The 22,673-nt window shown below is 47.0% G+C and overlaps 1 protein-coding gene and 1 long non-coding RNA gene across 2 annotated transcripts; both read right to left on the bottom strand.

The window, feature by feature from the left end:
- Positions 1-901: 901 nt before the first annotated feature.
- PROKR2 (prokineticin receptor 2) lies at positions 902-11,077 on the bottom strand. Its single transcript, XM_001165973.7, has 3 exons — positions 10,470-11,077; positions 7,889-8,354; positions 902-5,816 (listed from the first exon to the last, which is right to left on the bottom strand). Exons 2-3 carry the CDS (start codon positions 8,344-8,346, stop codon positions 5,120-5,122), a joined length of 1,155 nt encoding a protein of 384 aa, XP_001165973.3. The 5' UTR covers positions 8,347-8,354; positions 10,470-11,077; the 3' UTR covers positions 902-5,119.
- Positions 11,078-16,294: 5,217 nt separating this feature from the next.
- On the bottom strand, positions 16,295-20,737 carry LOC107969892 (uncharacterized). The gene is made up of 2 exons (XR_001712021.3): positions 20,608-20,737; positions 16,295-16,785 (listed from the first exon to the last, which is right to left on the bottom strand). It is a non-coding gene; the product is annotated as an uncharacterized LOC107969892 (long non-coding RNA).
- Positions 20,738-22,673: the final 1,936 nt, after the last annotated feature.

Below are 22,673 nucleotides of genomic sequence, written 5' to 3' on the forward strand. Positions count from 1 at the left end.
ATTTAGTGGGGCATGAGGCTGGGCGTGGTGGCTCATGCCTATAATCCCAGCAATTTGGGAGGCCAAGGCAGGTGGATCACTTGAGGTCAGGAGTTTGAGACCAGCTTGGCCAACATGGTGAAACCCCGCCTCTACTGAAAATACAAAATTTAGCTAGGCGTGATGGTGTATGCCTGTAATACCAGCTACTAGGAAGCCTGAGGCAGGAGAATCTCTTGAACCCAGGAGGCTGAGGTTGCAGTGAGTCAAGATCGTGCCGCTGCACTCCAACCCAGGTGACAGAGCGAGACTTCATCTCAAAAAAAAAAAAAAAAGGGCGCCAAACATCTACTGTGTACCCACAAAAATTAAAATTATAAAAAGATGGCATCAGCAATCCCAGGAGGTGATGTGTCCCTGGTTGGTGCACCTCAGGAGTTGCTGCATTTGCTTCACATCACCATGTGAGATAAAGTAGCAAATGTAAGAAGCCACGTGTGCTCACTTCCGTTTGCCAGCAAAGTTTCACAAAGCCTCTTGCCTGAGTCACTATATTTCTCAAAAGATGAATGACCCTAGCCCTTGCCTTTTTCTGCACATAATATAACATCTGACAGGGTTAATGATTATGCTTCTGTAATTATAACCAGATGTACTCTTGTACCCAAGCTTTGATGTGATTGTACACGTGCTAAACCTTCATCACCTGCATATAAACTGTGAACTAAAACATAGCTTTGGAGGTGTCTGACAGAACCTCTCTGAAAGACTCCTCTTGGGCTATAGTCCTTAGTCAGACTTCTGAATAAAACCAACTTGAACTCTTTAAAAGTTTGATGTTTATTTCTTTAGAAGGCATTTGGCTGCTAGGAGGCACAAAGCACAACCACAGCTAAGTCAGCCAGCAGTGGCTTGGGTGAAGACTGCACATTGTGTTGTGGGTGGCCCTGTACTTGCCTTGTCTTGGAGTGCGAGCAAACCCCCTCCCCTCCACCTGCTTTTCCTGGGGCCGGGTTACCTCTCAGCACAACCTGCTTTCCCATTTGGCTCCGGAATCACTTGCAAACAGCTCCATGTGCATTCGAGTCTAATGTGTTAAGATCCCCTCCACGCCCATTTATCTCAATAGGAGAAAAGAAAGGCAGGAGCACTAGGATGATTCTGGGGTGATTCTCTCTGGTTTCCCTGGAATCCTGGAGTGTCAATTATGGTCCCTTGGATTGGATGTGCTCTTGGCCTGCCAGAGGGAGGAACAGTATCTTTTCTGCAGTTTAAGATTCTGCCGGGAGGCCAGAAACCAGCTGAGGGTCCACTCCTTAGGAGTCAGGAGTGCAGTCCCCGAGTGCAGTTCGCTGCATCAGAGTGAAAATCTTGGGGCAATATCTTGGCTCCAGCAAGCATTAGCTGTACCCTTAAGCAAGGCATTTCCTTTTGAAACTCCGATCTCCTCACCTAAGAAAGGAGTGAGTTGAATTATATGCCCTTATAAGGCCTTTCCTGGTCTGTGGTGTGTGTGTGTGTGTGTGTGTGTGTGTGTGCGTGTGTGTGCATGCGTGCACCCATCCTCTTGAGCCAAAGGAGAGACAGCTGTTAAATTGGAAGGATGTTTCAAAGCCATCATTTCTCCTGTAGAAATAGAACTCACTTTAAGTTTTCTAATTACCTCCTACATGTCACATTCTTTCTTCCTCTTTAAGTCTGGATTGCTTCTCATGACTGAGGGCCTGAAGCCATCTTTTGATTTCTTCAATTTGTAAAGCAACTTATTTTAAATGTTGAATGCTGATAGAAAAGCCTTTAATAGCTTCATTACAGAGCCATCTTTTTTCTTATTCTGGCTGAGGAAATGGATCTGTTTTGCTAAATGAGATTAATTTTTCAATGTATATAATCATAGGCATAAATGTGTACATCTTAGCATATTAAAAGTGTCTTAAGCTTACCATTAATTAGTCTTGAGAAGAAAAGACTAAATACAAGTGTAATTAATTTATTACCAGTTGGAGGGATGAATAGTCACGGTGCAATCAGCAGCTTTCATTGGAACAAACAAGACTGTTTTAGAATGAAGGCATCGCATCAGTCCAGGACCATGATTCCTTGCTTATTTGCACGCATGAATACACTCCGGGGCCATTAGCTTGAAGGACATAACCGAGAGGAGGCTGATTGATGCTATGAGCTACCACTGTTCTAAAAATGCCTTCAGTAAGTTCCTTCTCTGTTTCAAGGTGGGACTGTTTAGGTAGCTATTACTTCACTCATATCTAAATATACTAACACGCTTAAAAGATCAGCAGAGAAAGCACTTGAAACCTGTGACTAAATTCCACATGTTAATGATTTAATTGGATAACAACATTACACTTTAATCCCTGGAAAATCACAAATACACACTGATATTTACAAAAGTTTTTTCAGTTAAATTTCAATGAAAGGAAGTTGGTATATTCTAGGACAAAAAGGAACAGGGCGATGAATCCTGCTGACAGACTTGACTGGTACATGGTCCATTCCTAAAGAATCTCCTGATTCGGCTAAGAGCCAGGATAGAATAATAAATAAAAATACAATTATTATATTTATAGAAATGTACATAACCTAAAATTGTTACTTGCTTGGCTTTGAAATGCATTATTACACAATGCATTTCAGAGCCAAGCAAGTAAGAATTTTTGTAAATCAGAATTAACAGTTTTGCTTAGGCTAATATTATAGTGTGTTTGCATTTTCTTTTATTTTCCTTTTGAGATGGAATCTTGCTCTATCACCCAGGCTGGAGTGCAGTGGTGCGATCTCAATTCACTGCAACCTCTGCCTGTGGGGTTCAAGCAATTCTCATGCCTCAGCCTCCTGAGGAGCTGGGACCACAGGCATGTGCCACCACGCCAGCTAATTTCTGTATTTTTCTAGAGATGGGGTTTCACCATGTTGGCCAGGCTGGTCTTGAACTCCTGACCTCAGGTGATCTGCCCATCTTGGCCTCCCGAAGTGCTGGGATTACAGATGTGAGCCACCGTGCTGGCCTGCATTTTCTGAGAGTACAATGATTGGGCTGAAGGTGAGTCTGCTGGGTGGTGATAGAAAGAAACATTGGTTGAAACTTCAGTCAGAGAAACAAATCAACAAATAATAAAAACAATCAAACAAGCAAACAATTAATTCCTTGTCTATAAAAAATTAGGAATTGGTCAAATATGGATGGGTCAGTCCCAAACCAGGTACCATTTATATAGCTACCACATCAAAATGAATCAAGAAGAAATGAAGACGTGTACCTACAGTTACCACAAATGTATAATAATACAAACAGATTCAGAAGTGATATTTATGCAGCACTAGGGTGCTATTTTGCAACATGCAGGGAAGACTGTCAACACTTCTAAGACTGCAGGGATGCTGAGAGTCTTGGGGTCACTGAGAATCTGAGGTTAAATTTCCCAGATTATAACCAAGAACACGGATCCCTTTTTGGCCCACTGTAGACAAGGTACACTGTGAAGTCTTCAGGAGTCTTTCGTCCAAAGAACAGGGATGAAAAAGTGTGGGTATTTCTCTAATAAATCACAGTGGATGGGGTTTCCAAATAAACTCCCTCCAAATAAACTGTTCAATATCACTTCTCCATTCTTATCGTGTGCACAGTTGAAAAGCACATTCACAAACCATGGCCTCAATGGGCTCTCCCAACAGTCTTGCAAGGTATGAAGAGCAGATATTTTCATCATCGCCATTTCATTAAAGCAAAACTGAGACACAGAGAGAAAACATCATGAGTTTAGGACTTGAGTCTTAGAGTTAGGACCTGAACCCAGGTCTTTGGATTCTATGTAGAGTTCCTTTTGTAAAAGAGGGAGTGTTCTAGAAAGTGGTCCAGTCCTTAGCAAAATGCCCACAGAGATTTTGTTCATTGCCAGTGGCAACCTCCACTTTTTTCTCTGTCCTCTTTCCCCCTGACCCCAGAGCCACTGAAATCCTTTGCACTGAGGAGGCAAAAATTGACACCTCAGGATTACCCATCTCCACCCAAATGAAATGATAAGCTTTCAAGCATCAGTGGGAAAGTGATTTTTAGGTTCTTTCCTTTGAAATTACACCATTGTGGATAACCACATAAGGCTGGGCTGACTATAAGAATTTTTTTTTCTTGAAGCCAAAATCCTAGAGAATGCCCTGGGAGGCAGTAGGAGGTGGGTGGGAAAGTTCAGTATGATGGCTTTAACGCACCTCCCATGATGCTGTAAACCCCGCACTGACAAACTTATCGTTACATTTCCATTGTGTCTAAGAGTCTTCTTCTATAGCCGTTGGTTGTTGTTGTTTTGTTTTGTTGTTTGTTTGTTTTTTTCCTGAGACAGAGTCTCACTCTGTCACTCAGGCTGGAGTGCAGTGGAGCAATCTCAGCTCACTGCAAACTCCAACTCCCAGGTTCAAGCTATTCTCCTGCTTCAGCCTCCTGAGTAACTGGGATTACGGGCGCCCGCCACCACGCCTAGCTGATTTTGTATTTTTAGTAGAGACAGGGTTTCACCATGTTGGCCAGCCTGGGTTGAACTCCTGAACTCAAGTGATCCACGTGCCTCAGCCTCCCAAAGTGCTGGGATTACAGGCATGAGCCATCATGCCTGGCCTATAGCCTTTTGATATTCCTGCACTGGTAAGATACAGAATTAGGGAAGATGGAGGGTGAACTATCTATATATCTGGAGATAGCTTGGAAACTCCAATAGCTTCTGCTATTTTGTTATGTTTTTTATATGTTTTTGATTGTAATCAAATCAAGTGTTTTTGATTACAGTAGGTGATGAGTAAATGTCAGCTCCTGCTGTCCCTGTCTAATCTCATTGGTGTGGTTTGCACACAGTACATGTTCAGTCCATGTCAGTTGCTGCTCCTTGTGTCTAATCTCCTTGTTGGGATTGTGGACACAGTAGGTGTCGAGCGGATATCAGTAAATGTCAGCTGATTTGGTTCATGTCTAGTCTCATTGTATGTTACGACTTTGCAGCATTCGGCTTGTTGAGGGCACGGGGGAGGCATGAACACAGATGTCATTTCCCATGCAGCCTATGAACTTGGTTGATGGTGGGTGATGCTCTGAGTACTGGACTGGGGTTTTCAATTGTGTGACACCAGTGGGTCACTTCAGCCTGATACAGTCCACCTCTTCTGTGGCGGGCACCCCGTTGGTTCTGAGGTCAAGGTCGGCACTGGACTTGCTCCCCCGCTGGGAGGGACGCCAGTGCAGCAGCATCATCTTCTTGAAGTACTTCATGGTGTTGTTCTTGACCGTCACGAAGCACACGGTGTTGATCATGCTGTTGCTCATGGCGATGCACTCGACCACGTAGAAGGCAGTGAGGTAGTGCTTTTCCTTCACGAACACAGTGGGGAAGAAGTCACGAACGATGGTGAAACCGTAGAAGGGTGCCCAGCACAGCACATAGGCCGTGAGAATGCACATGAGCACCAGGACCGTCTTCCTGCGGCAGCGCAGCCGCTTGCGAATCTGCTCCGTCTGGAACCCAGGGACTGCCTTGAACCAGAGCTCCCGGGAGATCCTGGCATAGCACAGGGTCATGGTGACCACAGGGCCCACGAACTCGACACCAAAGATGAAGAGGAAGTAGGACTTGTAGTAGAGCTGCTGATCCACGGGCCAGATCTGGCCACAGAAGATCTTCTCCTGGCTCTTGACAATAAAGAGGACGGTTTCTGTTGCAAAGTAGGCCGATGGGATGGCAATGAGAATGGACACCATCCAGACCAAGGCGATCAGGAAGGAGGCCGTTTGATAATTCATCCGTGGTTTCAAAGGGTGAACGATGGCGAGATATCTGGTGGGGGAGGGAAGCCAACAGTAGTAATGATGAATACTTGGAAACGTTAGTTTGTAATTAACCCCAAACATACACTAAAGCAGTGGCACAGTGAATCCTCATGTACTTGTTATCCAGCTTTAACAAGCTTCATCTTATTTTAGCAACATCATTTGGCATAGCGAAGTGTTTTAGTGAAAACAGCACAGGCTTTGGGTCAAACAGGCTGAATAAATCCTGGGTTTTCCCTGGATTGGCTTTGGGGTCTGGGATGAATTATTCAATCTCCCTGAGATTTATTTCCTCAAATGCAACCTGGAATAAGATGATACTTACTTTGCAGGGCTACTGTGAACACTAAATATGGCAATTTTTGTAAAATGCTTTGTGTATAGTAGGCGTTTAATAAATACTTGTGGCCTGTTATTATTCTTAAGCATCCTATTATACCACCTTGGGTTTCCATCTTGTCATGTGTTTCACCATGCTGGCCAGGCTGGTCTCAAATTCCTGACCTCAGGTGATCTACCCGCCTCAGCCTCCCAAAGTGCTGGGATTACAGACGTGAGCCACTGCACCCGGGCTGACTTTGTGTCTTTCCGTCAAATGATACTTTGCACCATTTTCCCTGGAGAATTGTGTGCAGTTGGTTGATAGGTACACATTTCATAAGGGATGGTTTCAGGGCTGGTGAGCCTGAGTTGTAGCAAAATCGTTTTTCCTGCAGAAATTATGTTATACAAAGGAAGGAGGATGCTTCCTACACCCATCTGTGTATTTTATTACTAAAATGAAAAATATTAAACTGGTTGAATAAAGAGAACAAATCTAAGCAGCACTGAGAACAGGGGAAAAATTTAAGAGTTGAAAAGATGAAAGGAAAAAAGATGACTAAGCAGATCATCCTAATGAGCACAGCTTACAATGGTGGACAGCAACCAAGAGAAGGTGACCACTGCCCCCTCGAACAGAGCCAGTGATGGCCCGATGCTGGCCTGCAGCTGTTCACATAAACAAAATGTGTGTAAGATTTGTCATAAACTGCTATTATACATTTTACTTTATAAATTTAAAATAGAGCAAGGGCTGGTGACGAGGAATAAGTTCTAGTGTTCTACAGCTCTATAGGGTGAATATAATTATCACAATTTATTATATAATTTCCAAATAGCCAGAAGAGTGGATTTTGAATGTTTCCAACACAAAGAAATGATAAACATTTGAGGTGATGGATATGCTAATTACCTTGGTTGATCATTACACATTGTATACATACATGCATAGAAATATCATTCTGTATGCCATTAAGTATTTACAATTATTATGTGTCAATTAAAAATAATAAAAGCAAAAAATAAAATAATAAATACATAAAGGAAAGGAAAAAATAAAATAGAACAAGGACTTCTGGAAATATCTCATGCAAATGTATGCAAATGAGCACACCAACATATGCAGAAAAGCAAAAGCAAGCGTGTCCTTTCCTCTTTTGCACAAACAAACCCTGTTATCTTCTTTTAAAATGAGCTCTGCAACAAAGTCTATCAGAAACAACAGCACATACGGTATGATTTTTTTATGACGTTAAAGAACAGGTGAAACTGAACTGTAGTGATAGAAATCAGATTGGTGGTTGCCTGGTGGGGGAGGATTGACTGGTGAGGAGCACAGAAGGTTCTCTAGCTGATGGAAATGTTTCACATCTCCACCTGGAGGGTGGCTACAGGAAAAGCCTAGTACATGTTTTCCTGACTGGAAGCTGCCCTAGTTAACTCTCATGTGGCTTCTAGGTAGTAGCTGCCTGCCCTTTCTGCTTTCCCTTTGTGTTGATGCTACATACTGTCATGTGGCATGCCTGTATCTGAAGCACATGTGGTATCTGGGGGCATGGCCCAGAGATGGGCCACTCAGCAGCCCCAGTCTTGCTCACATCTGGGGGAACAGAACACAACTGGAGAAACAAGACCTCCTCTTGCCCTCCAAAGATTGGTGAGCATTCCTATCTGGAGCAATGTCAGCCTGTCAGAGCCTAAATGAGGAAAGAGACAGCCTGGCCCAGCCCCACCACTCACCCCACCCACCATCCTCACCTGTCAATGGCAATGGCCAGCAAGGCATTGGTGGAGACGTAGAGGGAGACGGTGCGCAGGTAGTTGACGGAGGCACAGAGCACGTGGCCATGCTCCCAGGAGAGCTGCCGTACCACGTAGTAGTCCATCTCGAAGGGGCAGCAGATGATGGCCACCAGGAAGTCGGAGATGGCCAGGTTGGCAATGAGCAGATTGGTGAGGTTGCGCAACTTCTTATAGCGGGTGAGGGCAGCGATAAAGACAAAGTTACCGATGCCGCAGACCAGCATGATGCCTGCCAGTGCAATGCCAACGACGATCTTGGCTGCGAGGAAGGTCCGGGTCTTGGTCATGTCCTCATCCTCATCCATAGGGAGGTCATAATCACCATAACTGAAGTTAAAGGAGAGGGAGGAGGCATGGTCTTGCGGTGGATTAAAGTTGGGTGCGAAACTGGTGTTTCCATTCTGGGCTGCCATGGTGATGTCTGCAAGAAAAGTGGTGTGAGGGAGGTGCGAGGGGTGAGGGTCCAGACCTTCTGCTCTTTCAGGGTCAGTGAGCCTAGCACCCTGCCCACATCCTTGGGGAGAGTTGACTCTCCATCCTGGATCCTGGAAGGAGGCACAACCAGTGGGCAACATGCAGGAGAACATCTGGTCACATTCCCTGAGTTCCCCAAGTACAGGCCAACCAGACCCACTGCCTAACCAGTTGGAACTACCCAGGATGCAGGAGAGGAGACCTGAGATCTGTAAGTTGGGAAACCCTCCGTGGCTGCCCAGCTGTCAGGAAGGACAGCATAGGATGGATCGGACTCTCCAGAACTCTCAAGAAGAATGTGCACCTTTGCCCTTTGCCCAGGGGCCAGGGCCTCTTTGTCTGCCCAGTCACATCCTCCAGCCCCCAACACATCAGCTCCCACAGGGGCTTCAGGAACGTTTCCAAGGATGCTCCCATGAGCTGGCCAGGCTCCTACAGCTGTCACCACGTTGTGGCACCTGTTGGCCAGGGACAATGAAGCAGGAGGGCCAGGATGCTGCGGGGTCTTCTCTCCAAAGCAGGACACCACTCCTTCTGTACTGACCAAGCCATAGACTTGGAAATCACCAAATTCACTTTCACATGGACAGACTGAGTCACCCTGGGCCAGTGATTTATGCTCTCTGAGTCCTAATCTTCCTGTAAACCAAATTCCTGCTGCCCAGTCCAGTGCCTGGTGCATAGTGGGGGCTGGACAGACATCTGTTGAGTGCATGACCAGGGCGCTGTAGGTGGAGGAGGTGGTGGTGGGGTGGGGGAGGGGAATTCCCCTGCTGCTCCCCGTTCTTTGGGAACCAGCTCCAGAAAGAAATCCTCTGCCGCCCTTCCCACCCTACTCCAACTTTGGATCTGCTCTCTGACCTCCTTCACTTGGCCCTAGTTCTCCACCCAGAGTCAACCCTGCCTGAAAGGCACCATGTCCTGTCACCAAGGTCTCAAAATAGGGAAAATAGTCTCTGAAGCCCTCAGCCCGCAGGAGATAGGGCACCCCAGGGTACAAGCCTTCACCGAGGGGCTGGAAAAAGAGCCCAGATCCCAACACCTATAGAAAGGGGCCCTGGCTGTCCAGCTGTGAGTGGCCTTCCCCTCGCCTCTCAGCACACCTGGAAACGACTCCACATGTGGGCGCCGCGGGATGCTGGGTAGCAAGGAGATGACCCAGCTGAACAATGCATTTGGTCCACTCTTGCGAGGGGAGGAGAACGCCGAGGGACAGGAACTGCGCGCCAGCAAAAGACACCCTAACCTGGGGTGCGCCCGCCAGCTGCTTTCCCAAGGTGAAAACCTCCAAGAGGCGAGATGCAAATCCCAGTGGCGTCCACACCCGGAGGTGTCTTCTCTCCAGGTCGCCCCTCCGTCTCATGCGACACCCGGATCCCCGCAGCCTCTGCTCAGCCTGGGACCAAGAATCGGGAGTGCTACCCCTCCTCGGCTTTCCAGCCCCCTAACCCAAGACAAGAGGGCGCGCGCCCGGGCTGGGACAGGTCCCAGCCGCATTTTCGTAGATTGCACTCCCCGCCCGGGAGCGACCCGTTCCAGTAGCCCCCTTCCCGCCCCATCAACGCGGCCGCACGGTCGGCGTCTAGAGGCGACATCCTGGCAAAGACAGGAATCAAGTCAGAAATTCAGGCTCTAGAAGCAAAGGCTGCGGTGCCTCCTGGCTGGAGGAAAACGGCGGGTGGGTGGAGGATGCGGTGCGCGGGAATTTCCCCACGGACGCTTGCTGTTTTCTGCTCACCTTTCAGGAAGGTGCCCCTCTACCTGCACCCTCCCCTGCAATTTGGAGCTCGTCCGCGAGCTCAGCTACCCGCTGGCTCCCTCTGCCCGCGCCCGCACACCACAGACTCCGCTTACCGCACCCTACCCGGTCCTAGAGGGCCCAGAGGGGATCTCCTGAAACCAACTCGCCTGCTTGGAGCCAGCCCCGACGCATATCTCGAGAGTGGCGGGAGGCAAAGCAGCCAGAATGCCGGAGAAAAAAGTGGGCGTCAGAGGCCCTTGTCCTAGCGACTCCCCCACCGCACCGACTGAGTCCCGGGACTGCAGGGATCTAAGCCCTTACCTGTCTCGGCGCCTCCTTTCTGTGCGCTCTGCGGCTCCGGAAGCCGGATCGAGGGTCACAGCGTGGTTGGGCGCAGGCGGGCCGCTCGGTTTTCACCTCGAGGACCCGGACTTGCACTTGCAGAGCCGCTGCGCGGGGGATGTCCCTCTTTTTTCCTCGCCCCGGCGGGCTCCTCCGGCGTGTCAGGGTCTCTGGGTTCCAGCTGGAGTTGGCGCTCCGCCCCCACAGCTCTTTCCAGCGTCTAGGACCTGTGCGCCCCGCCCCGCGCTGGACTCCGCCCCGGGGTCCCCGCCTGCCTCCTAGTCCAGGCCAAGGGTGGGTGCCCACCTCCCGCACCCCACCGCGTGCTCTCGGGCTGGTGCGTCCAGGGCGCGGGCACCGTAGCTCCGGCCGCGCTGACGCGAGTCCCCGGCAGCGGGGGCACCTCTCGCACGGATTTCAGCGCCTTCGCATCCCGTCTGAATCGGACCACACAGTAGCTGGGTTTCTACCGTACGCTTGGGAACGGTGAGCACCGCCCTCTGCCGCCAGTCATGGCACCGCACCCGGGTCGCCCGCGCAGGAGGGGAGACTCCTGTCTTCCGGAGGTGCCCAGTGCCAGCGTCCGCGCCCACTAGAAGGTGACCCTTTCAAGGAAAGCCCGGCTCCGACGAGTGCGGTGTGGGCCTTTGGAGATGGCGGTGAAGGAGGAGGCCCCCAGGAGGAAGCTGGGGATGGGGACAGGTTGCTCTGCTCAAAGCCCCTGAAGTCCTCACCCAAACTTTGCGATGACCACCACTATCAGATTCCATGGCCGTATAAAGACAATCCCAGGAGTGCCTCAGCCCATCTGTCCGGAGAGTCCGGAGCCCTTCACTTTGCTTCTGACAGGTTCGAACTCCTCCCACGACCTTCCTGGTTAAAACACAGGAACTGCCCATTCAAATGACCGGTGCCCAGGAAGCTCTGGGCATACAGGATTGAACCTGTGGCAGGACCCTGAAGGTCTAAAAAGGTGTTCCCCATCGTTAAACCCCAGCCAGCGGATTATTGGCAGGTGGGAACATGGACTCCACTTTGTCAGAGCTTCCCATTGTTTTCAAGAAAATCTGGAATTCGAGAACTTTAAAAATAGTCTTTGGGTTTGTTAAAGCAAAAATCTTGTTTTGGCCAAAGAGAACCTGTCTCAGACTGAACACAGTCCACAAGGCTGCCAATTAAAAATTTTTGGATAAATGAACTTCAAACTCCTTCAGGTTGTGACATTCTGTGATTCTGCCTTTCCCACCTTATGTGGAACCTGACCCCACTCTCCCCACCTCTTAGCATCTCTCCCGCATGATCAAAGGCAAGAGAGCCAGCTGTTTGCTTTCCTCCTGGGGAGGGGCTGCGATTGGGCAGGTGTTCTACATGCTCAGGGCAACCTCCAGATACGGAGGCAAAAAAGCTCTGTTGCTTGAGTGGGGGAGATGATGGGGTGGCCAGTTGTACGCCCTGGACACATTCTTTGGGATAGTGCATACTTACCAACTTCAGCTAGAGGCTTCTTCGCTCATGGACCATGCCTGCCCTATTCAATGGGGGCAAACAGACCCCTGGGACCATCTGCCCGCTGGTGCTTTCATGGAATCCTCTGAGATGAGTTAAGGCATGGTTGCTTCCACACAGATCTGGCGACCCACAGATGTCGTTGTAGTAACTCCAAGTCCTGACCACCCTCAGCAGAGTAGGAGCTTTTTCTGGGGATGGACATGTGGTCCCCAGGGAGACAGTGGGTGCTTAGAAAACAGTGCAACAGAGTGCTACGGGGAGTTGTCTTAGTTTAGGTTTCCCCCAAGGGGACTCCCAGACAAAGACCTGAGTGCAGGTAGTTTATTGGGAGCAGATCCCGGGAAGCACACACAGGTGGAGGGGAAGTGAGGCAGGGAAGGGAGAAGGGCCCATACGCGACATGCTAACGAGCCGGGTGCCACTGCGGCTCACTCCAGTTGACCTGCAGACCGTGTAGAACATGCCTCATGGTTGTTCACAGCAGCGCGGGGAGGCTGGACATTCAGCCATCGATTCCTACCCCCTACTGATGGACAGATTCCCTGAGAGCCAGAATTTCCCTCACTTTTGTGTTGTGTCCCGGTGTGGTGCAGAAAGCCCAAGGCTGAAAAGAAGAGAGCTTCAGGCCTTGGATGGGAGGTGTCATGGTGCCTGGAACTGCATCTGCAGGTGAGCAGAGGAGATTCTGGGCAGGCCGTCACGCTCACATCTGCTACAGGAGGGCAGCAGAGGGGACATTGCCTTTGATGAGGCAGGCAGGAGCCATACTTCTGCTGGAGTTCATAGACTGAACTGGGTGTGAACCCAGAGAAACTGGGTGGGCTGAGTGGGATTTTGAGAGGGGCTGGAGACTTTGCATTATATACTTGGAGGCAACTTACATCCCCACTTGGGCTCACACAGCTGGCGAGAACTGGGGAAATGGAGATGACTTCCCCTTCTAGTCAAAGAGATTTCTCTAATTGCAAGTCCAAAGTCTCTTCTCGTCTCTGAAAGAGTTTTCTTTCTGAAGTCTTTCTGGGTGAGAGAGGCTTAGCTGAACTACATGATAAAGTGCTGAGGGAGGGGAAAAGGGAAAGGGGAGGAAAGAAAATCCATGCAGGCAGGAGTTGCTGCAGAGCCTCAGGGGAGGCATTATCTACAAACAACTGGATGTGAAGAAAATGGATGAGGTAAGGCTACTTTGATACAGAGCCAGAAGATTATATGTTTGAATCCACTCAAGAGACACGAATAATAAAAATTTAACAGGTATAATATTTCGACAACATTAAATCTGAATGTTTTTTGTTATTCCCCCCACGAATCCTATTCCATGGCAGCCACTCCACTAGTATAAATCCAGGAAATTGGAGTGGGTTAACGCCGCCTCAGAATAACATCTCTCAAAGATACTCCCTAAAAGGGAGGGTTGAATTTTTGGGTCAGCCTGAGATTGCCAGATGGAACCACATTTAGGATCCCCTCTCCCACTGCACTACTCAGAATATGTGTCAGTGTGTGTATAAAGGGGACAGAGAACTCAGGGTGTGTCAGGTAAATTTGATTTTCAGATAATTTCTTTTAAATTACTTTTACTATTTATTTATTTACTTATTTATTTTTTAGAGACAGGGTGTCAATCTGTCACCCAAGCTGGAGTGCAATAGAACAATCATAGCTCACTGCAGCCTCAAACTCTCAGGCTCAAGTGATCCTCCCACTTCAGGCTCCTGAGTAGCTGAGACTACAGTCTCGAGCCACTGCACTTGACCCCAAATTTTTTTTTTATTTTTACTTTTTGGGAACAGGGTCTCTCTCTGTCACCTAGGCTGGAGTGCACTAGTGGTTTGTGGCTCACTGCATCCTGGACTTTCCAGACTCAAGCAGTCTTTCAGCTTTGGCCTCCCTAATAGTTGGAAATACAGGCACCCAAAACCACGCCCAGCTATTTTTTTTAATTTTTAGAAAAAAAAACAAAACAAAAACAAAAACAAGAAACGAAGTCTTGCCATGTTGCCCAGCCTGGTCTTGAACTCCTGGGCTCAAGCGATCTTCCTGCCTCGGCCTCCCAAAATGCTGAGATTACAGGTGTGAATCACAGCACCTGGCCCCTAAATTACTTTTGACATTTGATTTATGTTTCTTGAAAGTGACTCCTTTCTAAGACAAAGCCACATGGATCTTCAGGTTTATAAAGGTTTTATATGTAAACTTTTTTAATTGTAAAGAAATGAATACAGATTCTCTGGAGCTTGATTTTCCAATACATATTAAAAAGCCTTGAGGCTAGGCAGAGTGGCTCATGCTTGTAATTCCAGCACTTTAGGAGGCCAAGGTGGAAAGATGGTTTGGGGCCAGGAGTTTGAGACCAGCCTGGGCAACATAGTGAGACCCTGTTTCCACAAAATTTTTTTTTAAATTAGCTGGGCATGGTGGTAAATGCCTGTGGTCTCAACTACTTGGGAGGCTGAGGTGGAATCACTTGAGCCCAGAAGTTTGAGGCTGCAATGAGCTATGATCGTGTCACTGCACTCCAGCCTGAGCAACAGAGTAAGATCCTGTCTCAAAAAAAAAAAAAAAAAAAGTCTTAAAAATATACCTCTCTTAATCTTTAATCCAGAAATTCTATTTTTATGACTTTATTCTATGGAGATAACGAATGAAGCAGGTAAAGATTTCTCTACAAGGATATTGATAGTAGTATTGTTTAGGATAACAAGAAATTGAAAACAACACTATTCTCAAGAAAATGACCTCAAGTGATTTTTGTGCGTGTCTATGTGTCTCTCCAGGAGTAATTAATCAGCAAATCAAGAATGTGCCCTTGTTATTGACTACAGATATATCGTTAGGTAAACTTTTTAACTTTGAAAGTAAATGTAATTAAACTCTACGAATCCTAGGTGGAAAAGGAGAAGCTTAATTAATGGTTCAAGGTGCATTGACCCTGGCACTACCTTTCCTTCCATCCAGCTGGCTTTCATGGGGTTCTGCAGAGTGACTCTGTAGGATACACCTGCTGACTCACCTGGCCCAGGTATTTTTTCCTCTTCGGCTTCCATCTGCCTCTAGGAGAGGAAGGTGATAGTCAAGACTGAGACAAGGTATCAGGGTCAGTGCCCGCCAGCCATGCTCCCTGTCTATGGAGAAAGACCCAAGAAAAAGGTAAGCTTACATGAAAGCTAGAGAGCTTTTGGTCAGAAATTTGTAATTGCTGTTAAAACTGTTTCAAGAAGTTTTCCGAGCCCTCAGAGAGAGGCGGTGGTGGGAGGAAGGTGGGTTGAGAGAGCAAAGTTCTTGCAAGAAGCAGCTCCTCGATGCATTCAAAACTGGATTCTATGATGGCGAGTTTAGTTAATGAAATCCCTTCGTGGAAACGACCTTGTTCACTGGCAGGGCAGATGAAGGACAGGACGGTGCTTTAACTAATAAGAAAGACTGAGGCTTCCAAGTTCCGATCCGTGTTTGGTAGATTATAGAAAGGGTTTGGTTTTTTTTGTTTGCTTGTTTTTTGTTTTCTTTTTTGAGACGGAGTCTCGCTCTGTCGCCCAGGCTGGAGTGCAGCGCTGTGATCTCGGCTCACTGCAAGCTCCGCCTCCAGGTTCACCCCATTCTCCTGCCTCAGCCTCCTGAGTAGCTGGGACTACAGGCGCCCACCACCACGCCCGGCTAATTTTTTGTATTTTTAGTAGAGACGGGGTTTCACCGTGTTAGCCAGGATGGTCTCGATCTCCTGACCTCGTGATCCGCTCCCCTCGGGCTCCCAAAGTCCTGGGATTACAGGTGTTAGCCACCGCGCCTGGCCAGAAAGGGTTTAGTTTTATAAGGAGGCACTTGGATGTCAGTTTATGTTAAGCCTCATCTTCTCTGGCTTGTCCTCTTCCAGCTGAAGCCCCTCTCTCCAGGTGTTCACATGCTGTCTTGCCCCGAGCTCAGGAAAGGATGAGAACCCCCTCCTTCACCTGAGGTCAGGGGCAGGGGGGTTTGGGAACACTCAGGTGGAAAAAATTGACATAGTGTAGACATTTGGAAAGTAAAAAGTCAAAATCTTTGCCCGCTTTCCACAATGCGGCCCCTGAGAGGTGACCCAGTTACCTGGACTTTACTACATAAGTTCCAACGCAAACAAAACGGGCTTTGTGTATGCTTGGGCTCATTATGGGAGGAGTCAGGAGAGAGAGAAAGCCATTTTCACTATGAGCAACATAGAACTCTGAGTTAATTAACTTGAATATTTTGAAAAACGTGACTTTGGCTTGTGCCCTGAGGTGTCTTGGGTTGGATTCCCCTAAAAGCAGATCTTGAGACAAAGATTTGAGTGATGGTGTTTATTGTTGTGGGGCGGGGAGTAGGGTTAGGGTTTACATCCTGAGTCTAGAGTCATGGGTTGGGGCAATTCACCCCACCCATGATGGGTGGGTGCTGCAAAGTGACCTGCAAAGGGCATGGATGTGGGGAGAGGTGAAGAATGGGTCCAAATGATGCAATCCCCCCACTTAGCTCCCGCGTCTTGGATCCCAGAGCTGCCTGCCTTGCTCCTTCAGCATTGCTTTGATTCTGTGAGCCACCTTATTTCTTCAGTAATTTCTCTTTTTAACTTCATTTACTCAGAGCTGAATTCTGTTGCTTACGCTCAAGGAATCCTAACAGATCCAGATTCAGACAGGTTAAGTTTTAAATGTCACACAGCTGGTGGGTGGTAGAGTTGGGATTCAAACCAGACTCCAAAATCTAGGCTTCTTCTACTGCACTAACTTGAATGAAATCTTCCTGCCTCAGGAGGAGTGTGGTATTGAAGCAAGAACTGGAAAAAAATGGGAGAGGAATGAATAAGCTTCCCAAGACCCACACTTGCCCCTGGGGCCAAGGGCATTCCAGCCCAGATGGCCTGGTATTGACAGACTGTAATGGCGGCTCTCAAACTGGTGTGTGTTTTGAGACCTTTTTCAAAATACACATGCATTGGCCCCATGCCGGGAGATTCTTATTCCACTTATCAATAACACTTTTTTGGCTTCTTTGAGTATTCATTCTTTACCAAGTTTCCTATCAAAAAGAAAAAAAAGGAAAACTAAAAACACTCTGATGGAAATCATTGACTAGAAGAAATGGACCTTAATGAATCCTGCCTAGAAACAGCAGAACATCTTCCCAACAGAGGGGCATTTTGTTTTCTCTCTTGTAATATTGTGTATCAGCCAAGATTGTGTGACTGCTTTTCTTTCATTTTAAAAGTAAAACATTCGGTTTTGGGGCTTTTCTCCTACATTTAATTCAGTTTGTACATTTTTTGAAGCTCTACCAGTTGAAAACATCACTAAAAACACACACAAGCTGGGAAGAGAAAGTGAAAAGCAGTGACAAGTTCATCATGCTGTTTTTGAGGACCAGCTCTGTGTAACACACGTGGCTTGCAAGACTTTGAAAAGTGAAGGCTGGGGCGTAGCTGATCTGGGGCAAGGATGGGGAGATGAGAGATGCCAGGTTATCCAAAGGCGTAGCTTGTTCAGGGAACTGGGAGTAGATTTTGAGAAACTACATGCCCAATAAATGGCCTGAATCACACACATGCAAGTCTTTTAAAACAGAAGGTGTCTAGCATTTAAGTTCAGAAATCCTTTGGTAGGGATGAGAGCTGGGAGGTGCTGGGGTGGCTTGCAGCCTCAGGAGTTCACATTGTGCAGCTGGTGGCACATTTTTGGCCTCTGTATCATTTGAGTTTGAACTGGGAATAAAGCCTATAGCTCCAAAACCTTACTGTTCCCATCGCAGACATCCTCAGTGGAAGAGATAAAAGATATCCCTAGACAAAGGCATCCAGGGCCATGGGACATTGGTGCTGTGCTATCCTTTGAGGGAAATGGTAAATGAGAGTTGGGGAGAGGGTGTGTGAACCAGAATTGCACACCTGCTTCCAGCCACATCTTATGATACATGCACCCGCTTCACCACACAACACCATCTGTGACCCAAGGGGACCCTTTAGGAGGGAGGATGAGGATACGTTATGGGTAGGACCAGCGGGGGCCACTGGGTTTCTGTACAGCAAAAGCAGGACTGGGGACAGAAGGAGGCCCCACACAGGCAAACGTCTTTTTTAACTTGTAGGTTCAGGGGTACATGTGCAGGTTTGTTGTATAGCTAAACTGCATGTCACGGGGGTTTGGTGTAAAGATAATTTTGTAATATGCATAAGTATCCGGTAGGTGTTTTTTCTGAGCCTCTCCCTCCTCCCACCCTCTATCCTCAGGTAGGCCCCAGTATCTGTTGTTCCCCTCCTAGTATCCATGTGTTCTCATTGTTTAGCTCTCACTGATAAGTGACAACACATGGTATTTGGTTTTCTGTTCCTGTGTTAGTTTGCTTAGGATAGTGGCCTCCAGCTCTATCCATGTCCCTGCAAAGGGCATGATCTCATTCTTTTTTATGGCTGCATAAAAGATGGTACATACCCCATGGTGTGTATGTACCACATTTTCTTTATCTAGTCTGACATTAATGAGCATTTAGGTTGATTCCACAGACATACATTTTTATTTGCTGAGCCCCAGCCTCGTAACGGAGAGACCCAGCTAGAGATGAGGGTGGAGTGAAAGGAGGGGGAAATGTAGATGAGAGATGGCTGAGGTGAAACATTATAAATAACCATGTTATAAAACCTCAAAAGGTAGGAAGTGAAGAAGTGAGCCCTCCACTGACATTGTCCACGTTGGATTGCCCCACAAGATTGCCCCTTCTTCTGGTTCTATTCCATGCCACCACCTCCTCAATGTTTGTTTGTTTGGACGGAGTCTCGCTCTGTCCCCCAGGCTGGAGTGCAGTGGCGCGATCTCGGCTCACTGCAAGCTCCGTCTCCCGGGTTCACACCATTCTCCTGCCTCAGCCTCCCAAGTAGCTGGGACTACAGGCGCCTGCCATCACGCCCGGCTAATTTTTTGTACATTTAGTAGAGACGGGGTTTCACCATGTTAGCCAGGATGGTCTCAATCTCCTGACCTCGTGATCCACCCGTCTCGGCCTCCCAAAGTGCTGGGATTACAGGCGTGAGCCACCGCGCCCGGCCTGTTTGTTTGTTTTTTGGTTCTTTTTTTAAACAGCAAAAGCCCTCCCTGATATTCACTGTTTTCCCCATGGCACGTTCATTCCCACAGAATGCTCTTGGCATCATGACGTGCAAAGCTAGAGTTTAGACTGCAACTTCCTTGTTATTTAATGCCAACTAACTAAATCTGAGTCTCTGGATATTGAATTTCAGAGAGTTCTGAAGTCAGCATCTCCCCATTTACTTCTGTGCACCTTCCCAGGCTAGTTAATATCACAACCTTTCTGAGACCTGTCTGGTGGGTTCAAGTTTTACAGGCTGGGGGCTGACTTCTATTTTATGTCTTGAGGTAGTGATTGTTGCTCTTTTTCTTAAAGCAGACAGGAACAGCTCTTGAAAGGGACATTGTGCACATGTACCCTAAAACTTAAAGTATAATAATAATAAAATAAAAAATAAAGAAAGGGACAGCTATTAATTCCATGTTTTCGTTTGCAGGCAGCACTTTAACACTCTAAGGGGGATAATTTGGCAATTGGATTGGTTTAGACAAAAGTCTGGCAACTCCCAGAACTAAATGATAGGGTCTGTCATCTGTGCCTGATGGTCGCTCAAATAGGCTACTGTAGTTATTATTTTTCCCCCTAAGCTCTTTTAGCCTCACCTTAAAAACTGTTACTAATGAACATGGCACATCAAGGCAGGCAGGCTCTCCAAGAAGGCAATTCTTGTAACAGAAAGGTGGTTAAAGTCTAGATACTTAGACAAGTGAAAAATACCTTGGAATGAGAAACTGCAATGTGTTAGCAGTGATTGCTTCTAGGTGGTGGAGTTATGGAGGAATTTTTAATGTTCCTGTTTTTAAATTGATGCACAGAAGTCATGAATTACTTGTGTAACAAAGATTGCATACATAAAAAACAAAAACAAAAGTTAGACAGATATGTGATACCTTGTAAACAACATATTTCATTTTGACACATTCAATGCCTTTGAAAATTTAACTGGGGAATGATCAAACCCCAGGTAGTTTTGAACAAATATTTTCTAATAGCCAAACAACTGGTTAAGAGCCATCTTGTCAAATGGTTAACCAGTGTAAAGTCTCCTTGAAGAAACAGCTGAGTATACTGGTGAACCCTCCATAAGTCAGGGGGCCCCATCAGTGGGGTTATACTGACCAGGCATAGGATGCAGGCAGTCCATCTCAAAGATGCCTGGAAAGTAGCTTTTCACAAAACCTTTGCCTCAAGGAAGCATCCTTCTTTGCAACCACCAGAAATGCACTTAAATCCAAGCTGGGGAGAGGAATTTGGGGTAGATAGCTGTGGTGTGTATCACAGAACCCAAGTCAGGACTCTTGGGGACCCAGAATCACAGCTTGAGGGTCATCCTAGCTGCTTGTGTCTCCCCCCTCTGGGGGCTCTGCCTGGTTCTCTACATCTTCATTTTGTGTCTGCTCTGTCCTTCTCTTTCCCTGCGCCAGACCCAATTTGGACAGACTTCCTAGTTTTAAAGCCCAGGAATCTGACATGCCTAAGAGAGAGAGAGAATTTAACTGACCCAGCTGGGTCAAGCATTTACCCGGGTAGCCAGTAGCCCACAGGGTGCATTTGTGTTACTTGAAAAGGGCACCCTTTCACCAGGCAGATGCAGCCCTGAGCCAGTGCTCACAACCTAGGCTTCTCTTGCACCTACCCACTCCTCTCCTTGTGCAGAGCACAACCCAGGCAACAGCCCATGACAACGCTTGTCCATTGTTGATCCAATCAGCTGTGGCTAATTGGGGTAGAGGCTGGCAGATTCACATAGTGTCTTCTATGCAGGTGGGTGGGGAGGGCAGCACTTCTCTCCTCCATTCCCGTGAACAGAAACAGCTCTAGAACTTTCCCCCCTACCCTTCTCAGGCAGAGCATGCTACTGTGGGGCTGGAGGTGTTCTGTCCTGGCATATTCCATTAAGAAACTGCAAACCTTTTTTGTAAGTGTGGAGGATATGATTGAATAGAATCATAGATAAATGTGTTACTATGTATAGCTAAAGGAAAAAACAGAGCTCATATGGGCTCAATCTGTACCATCAAATAAATGAGTGAAATCAAAGGTAATTTTTTGGGACTTACCATTGAAAAACAAGTGGTTTATTATAGGAAGGAATAGACATTCTTCTCTGAGAAATTTCATTTCAGAAACTTGAAACACCTAGGAAGGCACAGGGTCCTGTCTGCCAGGAGAGGGGCAGGGGTAGGTGGAAGCATGTCTAGATGGCTTCTCCAGCCCCCACTCCCTACCCTGAATGAGGATATCCAGCTCAGAGAAAGACTATTTGTCTTTGAACTCTGTTAGAAGCCCTTCCCTATAAAGTGGCACATGGCTTTCTGAAATCTGTTTGTAATTTTCAGCCTTGTTCCCATATCAGACATAAAAACCCATCTGCATTTTTCCAGAAACCCGCTGGTGTCCTCTGCATCACCCAGGCCTCACTTCCCCCTCCTGTGCTTGATGAGACTCCAGGCTGTGTCAAGGGCCCCTGATTCTCTTTTCGTCTCTCCCTGCAAGAGCAGGCTTGCCTGATGGGTCATTATTCACTTTAAAACTAGGAAGACTGGCCAAGCTGGGTTTGAGGCAGGGAAAGAGAAGGATGGAGCAGAAACACAATGACCAGTGACTGGGCTTCTTTTCTCCGCTGTTCTGGTGACATGGAACTTCCATTGCCACTGACTGCCTTTCCCTCCTCTCCTCACCATTCCTTTAGACCCAATATTGCTGGGCACGTATTTCAAAATGTCATCCTATTAGCCTTTGTGAAATGACAAGGCATTTTCCCTTCTTATAGTTGGAGGTCAATATACTTATAATTGACCTTAGACTATTTTTTGAGATATTATGGATGCTCCTAGGTTTTCTATTTCAGATTATATTGTGTATTTACTGCTACAAAAATAACTAACTTGATTCAGTTTAAGGCTCACCTCTGGGCTGGATAGGACACTCCTGGCAGGGAATATCTATAGTCACACTAGCAACTTGGGCGAAATTGGTCGAATCAATCTTATTTGGAGCAAAGCGTCTGCAAAGTTTCCAAATTTCTTCTAACTTCCCACCCTAGTGTGTTATTTTCTTTCTCAGAGCATATCGGGCTATACATCATGTCTTACATTGTATGTGTGATGTGACTTAGGCATCTAACTATTCAGTGGTGCCTTGGAAGGTTGTAAAAGTCTAGAGGGAAAAATAGTTTGGCCTGTTTTAGAGATGTTTGGTTTTAAAAGCTGTGGAGGTTTTGTAGGAGCCAGGTTGTAAAATGCAGACGAAATCCCTGAGCAACAAAAGACACTTATGGGAAAGTCACAATGTAGACGCCATGACTTTCGTACACACAGTTTAGGAGTTTTTTCGTTGAGCCATAAAATTGTTGGGATGTAGAGTCCAAGGAACTCAGAATAGCAAGCCAAGAATAACATTCATGAAGAGATTTAAAAATGCTTTTTGCCAGGCAGGAAGTGATAGAATAGAGAATCCTCAGACTGGAGAGAGTTATTGAGAAAATGGTTCAGTCATTTAATCTTCTAATTACACAGTTGGAAATCTTCTGGAGTGTTTTGGTAAGTGTCCAGAGTTTAGGAGGCACCCTGGAAGAGAAGAAATAAT

This window comes from Pan troglodytes, chromosome 21 (genome assembly GCF_028858775.2).
Source record: "Pan troglodytes isolate AG18354 chromosome 21, NHGRI_mPanTro3-v2.0_pri, whole genome shotgun sequence".
Taxonomy (NCBI): Eukaryota; Metazoa; Chordata; class Mammalia; order Primates; family Hominidae; genus Pan; species Pan troglodytes.